We start from the raw sequence: 15,617 nt of genomic DNA, 5'->3' as shown, positions 1-15,617 counted from the left end.
TGGACACGTAAACATTAAATACGAGCCCGATCGGCTCTCAGGTTGCCCTGTGGATCGGCTCAAAGAGCCGATCGCCCCATGGTTTACGTCGGGTTAACGATGACATGGGGCTCATGCTTGATCAATATAAAGTTAAACCAACCTATGACAGTTTAGGGTTTTCACCGCATGATCGGAACATCCTACGCGTAGTTGAGCCTAATAGACACGAAAGATAATGGAAAACTAACCCTAAAAGAGGCCTAAAAACCAACATTAAGTTAATTCCCGGAACATCCCTCTTAGGACTAACAAACCATACCTTACGTACTACCGGATCGTTCAACCCGTTTGCAAGGCCTAACCATACAGATATTAAACCAATCCTTGAAGAATCAAGGAGCAACTATAACAGATTGGATCTACTAAATAACAACCAAGCAAGGTGCTGCCCTTACACCTAGGTAGGTATAAGGGCAGCTAGATATCGAGGGACGGCATGGCTAAGCAAATATGCACGAGAAAAGCATCCATGCAAGCCCCAAAACATCTATGATAAGTAGTTCTACTCGCCATCAACAACGCTTCAGCACGAGCAACACAAGGTAACGAATAAACGTGTACTGCCTAGATCGCAAGATGCGATCTAGGCAGCATGATGCTTACCCGGAAGAAACCCTCGAAAGAAGGGGTGGCGATGTGCCTGATTTGTGTTTGTTGTGAACGTGATTGTCCTCCTTTCTCGATAACCCTAGATACATATTTATAGTCCAAGGGACTTTCTAATTCGGGTGTGCACCCAACCGTGCACGGCTTAAACTCTATCTTTTAATTCTAAACTAAGATGCAATCTACTATAATTACAGATACACGGGCAATCTAGCCCAAACTCCTCGCGCAAGGCCGCTTCAGAGATGCTCCACGCGTATAACCTTCAAGCCCATCTCAACTACGGCCCATCTCCTGATTTGACCAAAATCTGGTGATAACACCATGTAACCGGCGGGCAGCGACATGGGATCTTGCTTGTCTGCTTAGAAATAATGGCGGCGGTCAGTCCTTGGATCCCTATCACACCATGATGATGAACTGCCTGACGTCTGTCTTCATTGATATTCCAAATGGACGACATGCCTGAATTTTACCGGAGTGGATGAGTTTCGGTCGTGCGCAATCATGTTTTTTCTGACCGTTTGGTTTCAGAGGGATCGTTGCGAAGCTCTGCGGCCTATTGCCGTCATGGGACATGTCTTAGTTCCACGGTGAAGTTAGACGCGAATAATGGCATGAGGAGGACTAGCAACGGAGGTTTGTTTACCTGGTGGTGACGAGATTCTGGCTTGGTGATTTGTGACTTGGAGCAGCGACATTGGCAAGTGGGGGCGACATCACAAGATGAATTCAGTGTTTAAACTTGCAGGGTGAAAACCCAAGGTTTGGCCTTAATTGGCTGTGCCTGATAATGACCTTGTTGAAGGCCTTGTTTTATGAGTGCGAACTTTTTTCGGGGTGAAAACCTATGATCGTTGATCAGGACGATGGTGGCGCTTGTGCAATATTCCCTTCTTGGAGAGAGACGATGGATTTTCTGGTATTGTCTTGGTGATGTTTGGTCCGCTGTTAAGGAATATGTCATTCTAGTGGGACTTTTTCCTTTATGCAATTTTTCTTTTTTTTGCCCTATGTGCATCCGTATTGCTTATAGGGCATTGAGTTGCTGGCAGAGGGCAAGGTATAATTGGTATCTTCACGATATTAATATATTTCCTTTATCAAATATACGTGGTATTTTTTAAGTATAAATATACATGGTACTGATTGTGTCAAAAAAAAAAAAAATCACTATCCCTGGTCGTCTTGTCTTCCTTTGTCTCTCTATCTCTCACTAGCCAAGACAGCAGCAGCAAGCCAGCAGAGAAGCCGATTCCCCAAATCGCCTCCCAAATGCAATTCCTCGCCTGAAGAAACCCTACCCCACACCGCCGCCGCCTTCGCCGCCATGTCCCTGCCTCCGGTGGACCCGCCGGAGTGGCTGCGAACTCTGCCCGTGGCGCCGGAGTACCGCCCCTCCCCCGCCGAGTTCGCTGACCCAATCGCCTACATCCTCAAGATCGAGCCCGAGGCCTCTCGCTACGGCATCTGCAAGATCGTCCCCCCGCTCCCGGCGCCGCCCCGCGAGGCCACCGTTCAGCGTCTCAAGGCCTCGTTCGCCTCTAATGCGGCCGCCTCCGCCGTCGGCGACGCTGTCCCTACCTTCCCGACGCGGCTTCAGCAGGTGGGACTCTCCACGAAGAACCGCCGCGGCGCGAACCGCCGCGTCTGGGAGAGCGGCGAGCGCTACACCCTGGAGGCCTTCCGCTCCAAGGCGCGGGATTTCGAGCTCCCGAGGCACGCGACGCCCCCGAAGCACGCGACGCCCCTCCAGCTCGAGGCGCTCTTCTGGGGCGCTTGTGCCGCTAGGCCGTTCAATGTCGAGTACGGCAATGACATGCCAGGGTCTGGCTTTGTCAAGCCGGAGGAGCTGGAACTGGAGACCGGCAATGCGGCGCCAGCGCCAAGGGACGTCGGTGAGACCGACTGGAACATGAGGGTAGCTCCGCGCGCGCGAGGCTCTTTGCTGCGGGCAATGGCCCGAGACGTAGCGGGCGTCACAACGCCGATGCTGTACGTGGCGATGCTCTACAGCTGGTTCGCATGGCATGTGGAAGACCACGAACTGCACAGCCTCAACTACCTCCACTTCGGTAAGTCCAAGACTTGGTATGGAGTGCCCCGTGACGCCATCCTCGCCTTCGAGGACGCTGTTCGCGTACACGGGTACGCGGACGACCTCAACGCAATAAGTGAGTCATCTGCTTTCACTCTGCTTATACTGAACTTTTGTTCCTTGCTTGCCACTGCTTGAGTTCACTTTGACTTGCTTGGAAGGTCGGATGTGTTCCATTCTTGACTTGCAGACTCAAAACGTTGTCTTGCATTGTGAATTTCTGCCGCAATGGGGGGTTAATACTGACATGTCGGTTAGTATATATTATATACTTATGAGCAATGTGTAATGACAAGATGATTCAGTGCCCTTTTGTATGAAATTTATGACCTCGAGATAATGAGCAGCGAATATGTATCAGTTAGTGGGACCTTTAGGTTACTGGAGGTTTTTATCTGGATACTATACACTGAACTTGGCAAGTAGAGGCTTCAGTTTCAAATCGGACCATGGCAATCTCAATGGTTATAGGAGGCTACACTGCCACATCCTGGTAGGCTTGGAAGGGTCACAGCAGTGTAGAGTTTGTGGTTTGTGGGTAGGTAATGAGACAAGGGAGTGGCTTAACGAGGGTAAGCTGATGTTGAGGCATTTCGGTTAGGTCAGACTAAAGTAAATGTGCGCTTATCAGACAAACTGTGCATGCATAGGATGTGGTTGTTAATCAAATCATCCTTAATAGAGAGAAAGGGAGATCGAAGAGGGATGGAGGGGGAGAGAATCCTGACTTTAGTTTGGTTGGGGCCATTTAGGTCCAAAAGTTCCTATTTTACTTATAAGGACTGTTGGCACAACACCATATTTTATGTCATTATGACGGATGAAATTTAGTGGCACGATTATAAATCTACCATGTTAAAATCCAAATCACAACTTTAACTCATGGCCGTCATTTGAGATTGTTTTAAAATTAATATTTATGCCTTACTGGAAAACAAACCGCTTGAGCTGTAACCGAGTTTCAAAGGAAGTAGTCACATTTCATTTGACTTCTTGTCTAAGTTCCTGATTGACCTTAGTTTGCAACTGCATGTTTAATTCTCGGCTTAAATATGATCACAATGTCACATGATCATTACTAACAAACTGCAATTTGGACCTTGATCGGCACATTTATACAGGTTTAGGGACCTGATTGTACAATTTATAAATTCAGGGAGCCAAATAACATTCCCACATAAGTTCAGTGACTTATGGTGCATTTGACTCTTCATAATTACAATGCCAGTTTGCCTGGTTTAAATTATCTCAAATCAATATTAACCACATATTTCCAGATGGCTTTGTCTATAGATCTTTTAGTGCCTAATCTTAGTATTGAATATTCATGAAAAATGATTCTCTTTTTAATCCATATATTAGAAATTGTTAATGGGCTACTTATGTTACCACATGCAGTGGCCTTTCAAACTTTAAATCAGAAGACGACTCTCTTGTCTCCTGAAATGCTTCTTTCTGCTGGAGTTCCTTGCTGCAGGTACTGGCGCATGGTTTAACATTCTTGTTTGTGATATTCACTCTTGGCTATTATTTTGAGTACTGGGTATATTTATTGATAGATACTTCTCCAAAGCAGATTGGTTCAAAACCCTGGAGAATTTGTTATCACGTTTCCTGGAGCTTATCATTCTGGTTTTAGCCACGGTAGGCCATCTATCATGTCTATATACATAAGAGTACATTTGCTGGCAAGTAATCGTCCTTGCAAAACTTATCTGTTTGTTCCTGCATGTGTATAATGATTTACTTATTCCACTCATTATTGTTAAGCAGAGGTTGCAGTTTTCAGTTATTTAAGAAACATTCCCTCCGTTCCAAAATAACTGTCGCAATATTCTCGAAATACGGATGTATCTACACATTGAAATGCGTCATCTAGACAAAGTTCCCACACTTACTTTGGTACAGAGGTAGTAGAATTTCGGGAAGCTACTTTCAATTGGGGGTTCTACAATTTTATTTTATTTGGTCATAACTAAGACAGTGGAGTAATAATGTTATTGCTGATCTTGATGACAACCATTGGTTACACCCGTTATTCTACACCTGTGATAAAATGTTTCAATGTATAGTTCCTTTAGAGGAATTAACTGTGAGCTCCCACGCGCTTGAAATATCTTGGTCAGTGTGACCTAATTACTTGATAACTGAATATGATGGTTCAACCGGTTGGGGTTTGCGACTTCATTTGCAGATGTGGATAACATGTATTCATTGTTCTGGCTACCAGATCCCTAGAGTGTTTTAAGTTTGGCATTTTCGTTTTGTGAATCAAGAGCTTTTATTCATGATTAATAGCAGAGTTATAATCATGTTGTAGGCAGTTTAGAAGGAAGCTTAGCATCCTATTTATCCAAGCACACCTATGCCTATGTACAAAGTTGAAATGATAACTAGTAAAACCTGTGCTAAGCTCTTTCAGTTGGTATATAAATGTACAAAGTTTGGTATTTTATTGTGCCGTCTGAACATTTACCAGGTACCAATTTTGTAAAGGGTTTCAACTCCTATGCTTTTAAACAATTAATTTATTCAACTATTTGTTTCCACAGGATTTAATTGCGGGGAAGCAACAAATATTGCCACGCCTCTCTGGTTGCAAGTGGCCAAAGAAGCTGCAATCCGGAGGGCTTCAACTAATTGTGGTCCAATGATATCTCATTATCAGTTGCTTTACGAGCTAGCATTGTCATTACGTCAAAGGTGCGCTTTAACGAATATGATGTCGTTCTTTTTTCATAGAACATTTCGTTTATGCAATACTAAACAGATACAATTTTTGTATATCATTATTTTAAGTTACACCGAGATGATAACTAGATAATGTTTCTGGAATCCAAATGATTCCTAATGGATGCATTGGAGTTTCATCTCATTAAACTAGCCTCTCTAGTTATGATGTAGCCATCTCCTCAAAATGGATAGCAAGTGTATTTTTTTTTTTGATAATTTCATAGAGTTAATATTAATGTGGTTGGATATATTCCGAAACACTATCTGTTTGTTATAGGGAACCAAACGATTTTCATACTGTTCCAAGAAGCTCTCGGTTAAGGGCTAAGAAGAAGAAGGATGAAGGAGAGATAATGGTGAAAGAAGAATTTGTTGGTAGTGTAATTGAAAACAACAATTTGCTTAGTATCCTTCTGGATAAGAGTTCTTGTATAATTGTTCCGGAGATTGTGATTCCTCCTACATCCTTTACTACGATGATGGAACCAGATTTCAGTGTTAAACAAAGTTTGACAGGTGGTCACTGTAGTATTATCCGGCAGGCAGTGGAAAATATGTCTGTTGACGTGGCACTAGACAAACGTATAATGGTAGAGAACATGAGTGGGTCTCAGTCTATTACTGAAGCATCTTTCTCTGCATGCAACAGAAGGAAGGTTTATGAAACAAAATACGGCGAACTTGATACTGCTGCCTTTAGTTCATCAACATCCAAGGTGCAGAATGGAATAATTCATAAAGATATATCACCTTGGGGAGGTGGGCTCTTAAATCAAGGGCGGTTGCCATGTGTTCAGTGTGGCATATTAAGCTTCGCTTGTGTAGCCATCATTCAACCTAGAGAAGCGGCAGTTCAGTTTGTCATGTCTGGGGAGGACATTCCATTGAGTGCAAAACTTGGAGAAGTTAGTAAATCAGATGACACCTCGAATTGGATAACTGAAAATTGTGAGATGGTTCCTCAGCAAGGTTAGCGAGAATTGATCTTATATCCCCAATCACTTTTACCCATATGATTATCTTGTCGCCCATTGTGTCATTTATTGGTGTTGTACAGGTTATGGCATTGTTTTTTTATCGTAAATGCGTAAATGTCATCCTAATCCTCTTTCTGGTTTTGGTCAAATTGGAGCTAACAGAAATAATCTTGGATAAGTACATTCGAAATGGTAGTATAGATATTTGTACTATGAAAGGTGACCGATCTGCTAATATTTTTGAAAGGCTCAAGGACAATACATGTCGCAATTGTATCTTATCTTAGAAGTTGTTTATTTTCACCAAGTGATAAAAAAGCATCAGTGCAGCTTTTTACCATGGATTCCTGATTTCCTGCATCACAAAACCAACTAATAGATAAAACTGTTATTATGAACTTTGTTTTCATTTTGCGTATCTGGAAGAAATGCCATAAATACTATGTCTTTTTTTTACAGGACAAGCTTCTGGAATACGTGGGGTAAGTTTAGCCCAAGTTTCTGATCGGTGTAGACAACTATACAGCAGAAACAACAATGGGTGCACCTCTGCTCTTGGGCTTCTAGCTTCTGCATACGAATCATCATATTCTGATGAGGAAAAATCTGATAATGTATCCACTGATAGCGAGAAAAATGATTCAGCAAACCAAGGCACTGATATTCGGTTCTTGGAAACATCAGTTAGCTTCTCGAGTACGGTTCAATGTCAAAGGGAAAATTTGCACCTGTATGAAGAGGGTTGTGAAGCCAGAGCCACAGCATCTATGAAAAGTATAGAGCATAACAGTAGGACAATAACTCGATCCACTTGGGACACAGGTATCAACCATTTTACAAAGCTTGGAGAGCAAGGAACTCCCTATGATCAGTGTTCTGTGTATGTTGATTTGGGTAATGATCTAACCATATCAGGTGTAGCAGCCTCTCTGGATACTCATGTAAACACAGTTAAGCCTTCAGTTGAACCAGATATGTTGACCAAGCTCAAGTACAACAAAGATTCTTGCAGAATGCATGTCTTTTGTCTAGAACATGCTTTGGAAACATGGACAAAACTTCAAAAAATCGGTGGTGCTAACGTTATGCTTTTGTGTCATCCGGGTATTTACACTGTTCCCTAATTTCCACAAAGTATTCTAACCTTAAAATGTTGAACAGCTTTAGAGTTCAAGGTTGAGAAGTGAACTTCTGCGGTAGTTATAGTTGAGAAGTGGATTTATTTTATCTTCAAATCTTGGGCTTAAACAATATTACTCCTTCCGGGTTGAATACAATGCCACTATCAAAAATACAATTTGCAGCTATACAAGGCCAATATCTCTTCCCAAGAAAAATTGATTAGATTTCTACCTTGTACGATGGTGTTCATTAATGTGAATGTTGCATGCAGCCATAGAGAAAAAGGCACCACATGCAACATTCTTAATTACCCCACACGATTGGTTCTCCACACAATTAAATCTGCTATTTATTAGCTAACTTGGTCTTCTTGGTATCTAGAAACTGAGACAGTGGGCTTGTATTAAAAATGGAGGGAGTAGTGCACACTACAATTTTCCCCTCTTTGATTGTTTTGTATAGCTACCTTATTGCTGATTCTGGTAAACCTTTACGATTATCATTGAAATGGTGGTAAAATAAGTTTAGTCATGAAATGTGGAGAGATTGCAAACCTAAGAACTATGCTATTTGATTTCCTATTGAAATTCCCAACTATGCTATTTCATGCAATTTGCTTTGTTAAATCTGAATTAGTATGTCAGTATGCAGATAGAGATAATGTATAGTTCATTTATTAAGTGATACAATAAAGGTGAGAGTATGCACTCCCAGTAGTTTGGTGTAGTCATATGAATCCATAATCCTAGGAGTGTATACTCCTGCTCCTGATACACCAATTAAATCAACTTTAGTAGTAACTACAAGATACTCAAAAGAAATTTGGATGAATTTTCTTTTTCAGTCCATAGTTTAAACTTGACTGCTGTATACTCTTTGGTGTATGGAGAAGGGTACAATATATATATTCTCAACAACACACGGGAGATGAACACTTCAATATCGCTTTGCAAATGAGATAACAAGGTTTAGATCCTTTCTTTTAACAAGGACTCCATGAAGCTGAGAGCGCTTCAAAAGCTTTAGTGCTCCCATAGTCATATATTCTTGTTTTTTTAGTAAATATGGGCTGTGTGTATCATGATTCATTTTTGTGTGATCTTTGCACATAATGTTATTGTAGTGGACGTCAATCATGCATTCCATGTAAAATTAAGTTCTTGATTGATTATTTACATTGTACTTGCAGAATATCCTAGAGCAGAGTCAGCCGCAAAATTCATAGCAAAAGAACTTGGTTTGAAGCATGATTGGAAAGATATAAATTTTGAAGAAGCGGCCGAAGATGACATCAGAAGAATTCAGTTGGCTTTGCAGGATGAAGATGCTGAACCTGCAAGCAGTGACTGGGCAGTTAAAATGGGCATCAGTATATATTACAGTGCAAAACAGAGCAAATCCCCACTTTACAGCAAGCAGATACCATACAATTCCATAATTTACGAAGCATTTGGCCAAGAAAACCCAGACAACGTGATAGAATACGGACGACAAAGATCAGGCGCGGCAAAGAAAAGGGTGGCTGGATCATGGTGTGGGAAAGTCTGGATGTCAAACCAAGTACATCCATTTTTAGCTTGTGGGCGTGAAGAACGGAATCATGCCATGGTTTGGAGCAAACCGATGTTTGGTGCTAAGTCCCATGACAAAATACAAGAGGAACGATCGACTAAATGTAATGCAGTGATCAACAGTAGCCCATCAAAAAGACCCAGAAGAAAGGGAGGGGACTCTATTGAAAAATCTGGAGCCCAGAAGAAGAGATGCTCTGCCAGTGATGAAACCACATTGCATCGCAGTAGTCGTTGTATGAACTCTGGAACCATCAGTGATCAGCCTGGAAACTTCAATGACCATGATACTAAGCATAAAGGGGTTGAAATCGTGGAAGCACCAAGCACTCAGCGATATCAACAACATACCTTGCAAAGCATGATCACAGAGTTAAGTACTAACAAGCAAAATGATGATAAAAGAAACAACAATTTTCATGAACTTTACGATGAAGATAATGATGTGGACTGCTGGCTTAACATAGATGCTGGAGATAATGCTGCAATAGGAAACTTGGAAGAGGTTCAAGACCAAGGACTTCATGCTGTGAAAGCTAAATCTCCAGGATCATTGCAAGGTAGTAAGAGAAAATCCAGCAAGGGCAAGGGGAGACATGATTCTTTGAATGGATATAAGAAAGTGCAAAAGATGAACAAGAAATCAATTTGTTGGAAGCAAAAAACTATTGAGATAAATAGACAGTTTCAAGAAGATTACAATGAAGATAACACCCTGGACAATCTGCTTAATGTAGAGCGCATAGGGGAAGCCGCCATAGACAACTGGGATGAAGTTTTAGAAGAAAAAAGTGATGATGTGGTGGTGGAATCTAGAGGCAAAAGGCGTGGTAAGGATGATAAAAGAAGCAGCAACTCTAATGCACTACACGCTGAGGATAATGATGTGGAGTGCTGGCATGACATACATAGTGGAGATAATGCTACAGTAGGGAACTTGGACAACAGTCCACAACAAAGACTTGAGGCCGTGAAAGTGAAATCTGGATGTAAATTGGAATGCTGCAAGGGAAAATCCAGTGAGGGCAAAGCAAATTATTATTTTTTGAATGGAGACAAGAAATTGCAAATGGTGAACATAAAGTCAAGCTCTAGGAAGCAAAAGAATGATGGCATAACTGGAAAGTTTGACAAAGGTCACGGCGAAGATAAAGCTGCGCAGTATTTGCTTAACGAAGAATATGAAGACACACAAGATAGCTGGTACGAAGTTCCAGATGAACAAATGGATGAAGTAAAAGTGAATTCTCGAGGCGAAATTCCAGATGAACAAATGGATGAAGTAAAAGTGAATTCTCGAGGCAAAATGCAAACTGGTAAAAGGAAAATCAAACGCCAAGCAGGTGATAATGCAGCAGCATTTCCGTGTGATATAGAAGGGTGTGACATGAGCTTCAGCACAGAGCAGGACTTGTTGTTGCACAAGCGTGATATCTGTCCTGTTAAAGGATGCAAGAAAAAATTCTTCTGCCATAAATACTTGCTTCAGCACCGCAAAGTGCATATGGATGAAAGGCCACTCCAATGTGCATGGAAGGGCTGCAACAAAACATTCAAGTGGCCATGGGCGAGGACAGAGCACATGAGGGTACATACCGGGGTAAGACCGTACGAGTGCAAGATACCTGGCTGCGGTCAGACATTCCGGTTTGTGTCAGATTTCAGTCGCCACAAGAGAAAGACTGGCCATTTCAGTGACAAGAGAAATAAGGAGATCACATAACTTCTACCCCCTGTGCATGATCCGAAGGGGATGCTGATTGTATAATTACATCAGATTTCATTTAGTGTCGATTAACCTGTGTTAGGAGTCTAATTCATTTCATTGTTTACTGACTCTGAATAACGAGTCAATTTTTCGATTGCTTTAGGTCCAACTGGCCTCTAGTTTACTAGGTTTATTGTACTCCAGTAGACCGTGAAAAACTTGGAGGTTCCTTCTGTCAGCATGGTCGAATTGACATACTGATGTGGGCTAAGAGCATCTCTAGCCGCGTCCCTCAAAGCCCAAAGCGCACCCCCCAAAGGTATTTGGCAGTGTCGGACAAATTTTCGTTCTCAGCCGCACGCGGCGCGTCCCAAAGCCTCTTTCCGTCCAGCATGGTCCAATACGGTCTCCGGCGCCCCAAGCCTGTCCCGATTTATAGGGGACGCTCTGGGCACGTTTGACATAACGAAAAGCAAGGCGAGGAGACGCGGAACCGACGCTTTCCTCAAACGAAAAGCAAGGCGAGGAGACGCGGAACCGACGCGTCAGCGGCACATTCAAGTTTAACCTAATCGTTGCCTACCTCGCGACGAAAGTTATTAGCGCGCATCGACGATGCAGTTTCCGTAGAGGCGTAGCGATGCGTCTCGTCGCGCCTAGCTCTCCGTGCCGCCGTTAATGAGCGCCACCGCTCCCCGCCTCCCTCCGGCCTATAAAAAAGGGCGCTCTCGCATCGTCTCTCACACATAAACCCTAGCGCCTCTCTCCCCAACCCTAGCCGCCACCATCTCTAGAGTCGAGGGCCATGGCTGGTAGAGGCAGAGGACGAGGTCGTGACCGTGGTCGTGGTCGCGGCTGCGCTGGAGCACCAAGAGCTGCACGGTCGCCGTCGCCTGCGACGTCGTCGTCTTCATCGTCGTATCCGCAGGAAGAGCACCAAGTGTTGTTCGAGTTCATCGTCGTCCTCAATGGCGACCCACTCGACATCCAGAGGCTGACGGACAAGTTCGCCGAGTTCGTTGCCGGCAACGAGCCGGCCGCGCTGCATCTGCGGGAGGATGGTTGCGACTGCTGCCGGTGGCCGGTGGACGTCCTCTTCGACGGGCGCGGCAAGGTGTACCTCCACACCGGTTCGTGCGCCACGATGACCTCCAAGCTGGCTGCGTGCTCACATTCTCCTACCTAGGCGACGTGGATATGAGCGTGAAGGTGTTCGACGACACAACCTACCGTCGACACTACCACAACGACGACGAAGAGGAGGACGATTGAACACGCCGAGTGTTCTTTCTTCGTAACGAAAATGGTAATGGAGGTTTCTCTATGTTCTCCTTGCAAAGGACCAACATGGCTATCATTACGAGCTGGATTGATTTTCCAGTTTAGGTGACTGAGAGTGCCTGCGAGTGTTCTTTTTTAGCAGCGAACATACGAAATCTGCGTTTCCAACACTAGTTAGGTTTCCTCATTTTGCAATGTTTTATTATGTATTAGTTTGTGAAAACCATGTTTCAAACTATGTATTAGTTTGTGTAAAACCATGTTCCCAATTATGTATTAGTTTGTGTCACATCCCGAAATTTTCTAAATTTTGAAATGTAAAATAAAAATAAATTAAATGCTTGATTGTTTGAACTTGATTGAAAATTCACAAAGAATTAAAACATTTTAAAGTTATTTACAAGTTAATTCAAAAATAGTGTTTTCAAAGACTTGTGGTTTTAAAATATTTTCAAAATCAAACATATCCTTGATTTCAAAGTTTTCAAATTCTTAATGGATTTGTATTTGAGAAAACAAAACCCTAGAAAACTCTATTTGCAAAATAATGACTAAGTAGCAATATAGACCAAATGCATATAATGATTATTTTATTTTCACAAGTGGATATTAAAAAGGTTTTTGCAAAAATATAGTACTTTTCATAAACTTCATTTTCAAAAGATTTTCTAATCAATACTCTATTTTATTCGGAGTTTTTGAAATTTATAAAATATTTTATTTTTGAGAAAATCTTAAACCCCCCAAAAAAGGCAATATAGCCACATAGACATGTATGTCAAATTTTGGTTTTATAAAGTTTATGTTTTTGTTCCAAATTTAGTCTCATATTGAAGCATTTTTCATGACGAATCCAACGTTATCTTATTTGCATTTTTTTGATTATTTTTGATCCTCCAAAAATGTATTTTAAATATCTGAAAAAAAGAGGAGCGGCCAGGCCGAACGGCCCACTCGACCCAATCGGCCAGCTCGCCTCGGCCCAGCAGCCATCGCCGCCCGCGCGGCAGCCAACACTCCACCGCCGCACCCCGTAGCTACCACCGCCGCCGCCAGAGACTGCCGCAGCCGCTGTTCCCACCGCATACCGAGCCGCCCCGCCACCCCATCGACGCCGGCCAGGTGAGTCTGCCCTCCCCTTTTTATTTTTCTTTTCTTTTTATTTCTTGCACCTTCCGATTTAGATCTAGCGGCCTAGGTTAGATCTTAACCCGAACCAGTACGGGCCAATCAGATCGCGCCGCGTGGCGATCCAGTCAGCGCGCTGGTCAGTTTTGGTCAAACACGTTTTTAAATTCGATTTTGAATCTCAGATTTGTAGCAGAACTTGTAAATTCAATATAAAATCAACCACTGGGCCAAATTTTACGAATTTTATATTCTCGGAAAGCTTACAATCTGTAGTACACGTTTATGCAATAATATTGTATATGTACTGTGTTAGATTTCGCATGTAAATTCAAATAGAGGAATTGACTAGTTTACACTATAAAAATTGTATAAATTAATCTACCGGGCCAAATCTTATGATTTTGTACTTTCTGGAATCCTCAGATCGTGTAATACAATATGGTATAGGAGTTGTACAACTTTGATACGTGCACAAACTTGCTTTAGTAAAATCTATTCAAATTAGTAATTCAATCATAATTCAAATTCTATAAATGATTTTCGAGTAATTCCAATTGCTCTGTCTTTGTATTACTGTAACCTATCCAGGGAAGTCGAACTTATATTTTACCAAGCATATTTCATGCTGTAGCTAATTAATAAGGTTGTATATGTCAAGTAGATACTCGATTAATGGTTTTTCTATATCAAATTAAATGTCCAGAATACTTTATCAACATTGCACATATCAGAGAACACATAATGCAACACTTACACACTACCTCTCTTGTGAAGTTAAATTGTTGCATAGCATGCATGCATACATGTCTATGATTGTAATATCGAATGTTTGTTTATTTTTGTTGTGCTTGTTTGATTAGATTGTGGAGGAGATCAAGGGGGTGCTTGTGATTGCTGTGATTGTGCGGGTTGCTTTGATCAAGTCAAGTGACGCTCAACTCCTACCTACTTTTATTATGCATTAGTGTTTTTCAAACTAGTATGCATGGTAGGATTTTGTTTTCAAAACTTATGTTATGCCTATCAAATCCTAGTAGTGTGTAGCCACCCTTGAACCATTGCTAGTATTCTTAGTTTGCCTAGCAATAACAAAATGCCACTGCTGTTTTGATTATGCTGGATTGTGAGTGTGGGAATTAAAATTAACAACCCTAAATGAAACACCTGGGTGGATTGGTTGATTGGTGGGCGACTACTCAGGGCCACTTGGTGGTTGTCTTCGCCTGAGGGTGCGCATATGTTTAGTGGCTACTCAGGGCCACATTGTGGTTGTCTTCGCCTGAGGGTGCACTTGTGGATGGCCACTCAGGATTAAAGAGATTAATATGTCGTCCATGTTTTAGATAGCTTCCAGTGCAACCTTATGGTATTATGGGCTCTGCCGGGATTAAGTATGTTGTGAGGTCCAACTTGTTGCTAGACATGATGATGTGGCTTGCAACCAAACGGGAACGGGTCTAGCTAGTTATGGTTGAAACCTCCTTCTGAAAGATCTTGTCTCATTCTTCTCTTGGGAAGGGTGGGTCGTAAGGTGAAAGTGCACAACCTCTCGAGAGTTAAACCTAAGATCTTAGCCGTGTCCCCGGTTATGGACAATTTGAGCTTTCTAGGCAGGAAATGTACGGAAGAATCTCATCATTGTTTTCTGAATGAGTTAAAAGTTTGAGTAGCAACTGTCAGATGGTACCTGGGAGATGTAACCATGGTACTGTTTATGACAATATTACAGGTTTTACAAAAGTTTTGTTTTCAAATAAAATGTAGGATAAAATTGGCTTTATGCAAACTAGCTTAAACTCCACTAGCCAAATATCATGTAGCTAGTCATGTCTAAAATTGCCACCAAATAAGTGTCATTTGCCAGTACATCATTGTACTGACCTCCATTCGTGGGGATGCATATTCAAACGTGCAGGTTCGTCTGAGGAGGATTACTAGGTAGGATCTCGAGTCTACATTCCAACATGTCTGCCTGTGGCGCATGAAGATGATGGAGGCTCATTGAAGTTTATTTCCGTTGTGTTTACTTTGAACAATTATATTTGAGCTAGTCCAAGTGACTATGCAAATTGTAATACTTTATTTATCTCCTGTGGATCTACGTTGTAGTAAATTTGATGCTATTGCTATGATTACTTCATTTGAAATGTGTGTGCTATCAGTGATCCCGGGAATAGCACTATACACAGGTATCCTACTTTTGTAAAAAGGTAGGGTGCTACAGAATGATATCAGAGCATAGTGTTGCCTGTAGGATCAGTGTAATATCCCAGGTATTGGGGTTACAAAAATAGAGGAAACAGATGTGTGCATTGCATTCATGCATAGAAAATCTGGGGAATTTTCGC

The 15,617-nt window shown here is 42.1% G+C and overlaps 1 protein-coding gene across 4 annotated transcripts; it reads left to right on the top strand.

The window, feature by feature from the left end:
* The first annotated feature begins 1,848 nt into the window (after positions 1 to 1,848).
* On the top strand, positions 1,849 to 11,112 carry LOC127300739 (lysine-specific demethylase JMJ705). 4 transcript variants are annotated; one of them, XM_051330896.2, is made up of 7 exons: positions 1,849 to 2,822; positions 4,145 to 4,223; positions 4,323 to 4,390; positions 5,299 to 5,449; positions 6,129 to 6,448; positions 6,916 to 7,560; positions 8,768 to 11,112. In XM_051330896.2, exons 1-7 carry the CDS (start codon positions 1,979 to 1,981, stop codon positions 10,870 to 10,872), a joined length of 4,212 nt encoding a protein of 1,403 aa, XP_051186856.2. In that variant the 5' UTR covers positions 1,849 to 1,978; the 3' UTR covers positions 10,873 to 11,112. The 4 variants fall into 4 exon arrangements, with proteins under 4 accessions (XP_051186856.2, XP_071676025.1, XP_071676024.1 ...); XM_071819924.1 differs by having other exon boundaries at positions 5,757 to 6,448; positions 6,916 to 7,278; XM_071819923.1 differs by having other exon boundaries at positions 5,757 to 6,448; positions 6,916 to 7,350.
* Positions 11,113 to 15,617: the final 4,505 nt, after the last annotated feature.

The sequence above is a fragment of the Lolium perenne genome, chromosome 5, assembly GCF_019359855.2.
Source record: "Lolium perenne isolate Kyuss_39 chromosome 5, Kyuss_2.0, whole genome shotgun sequence".
In the NCBI taxonomy this organism is placed as follows: Eukaryota; Viridiplantae; Streptophyta; class Magnoliopsida; order Poales; family Poaceae; genus Lolium; species Lolium perenne.
The sequence above is the reverse complement of the archived record's forward strand: the minus strand, read 5'-3'. Positions and strand labels throughout refer to the sequence as shown.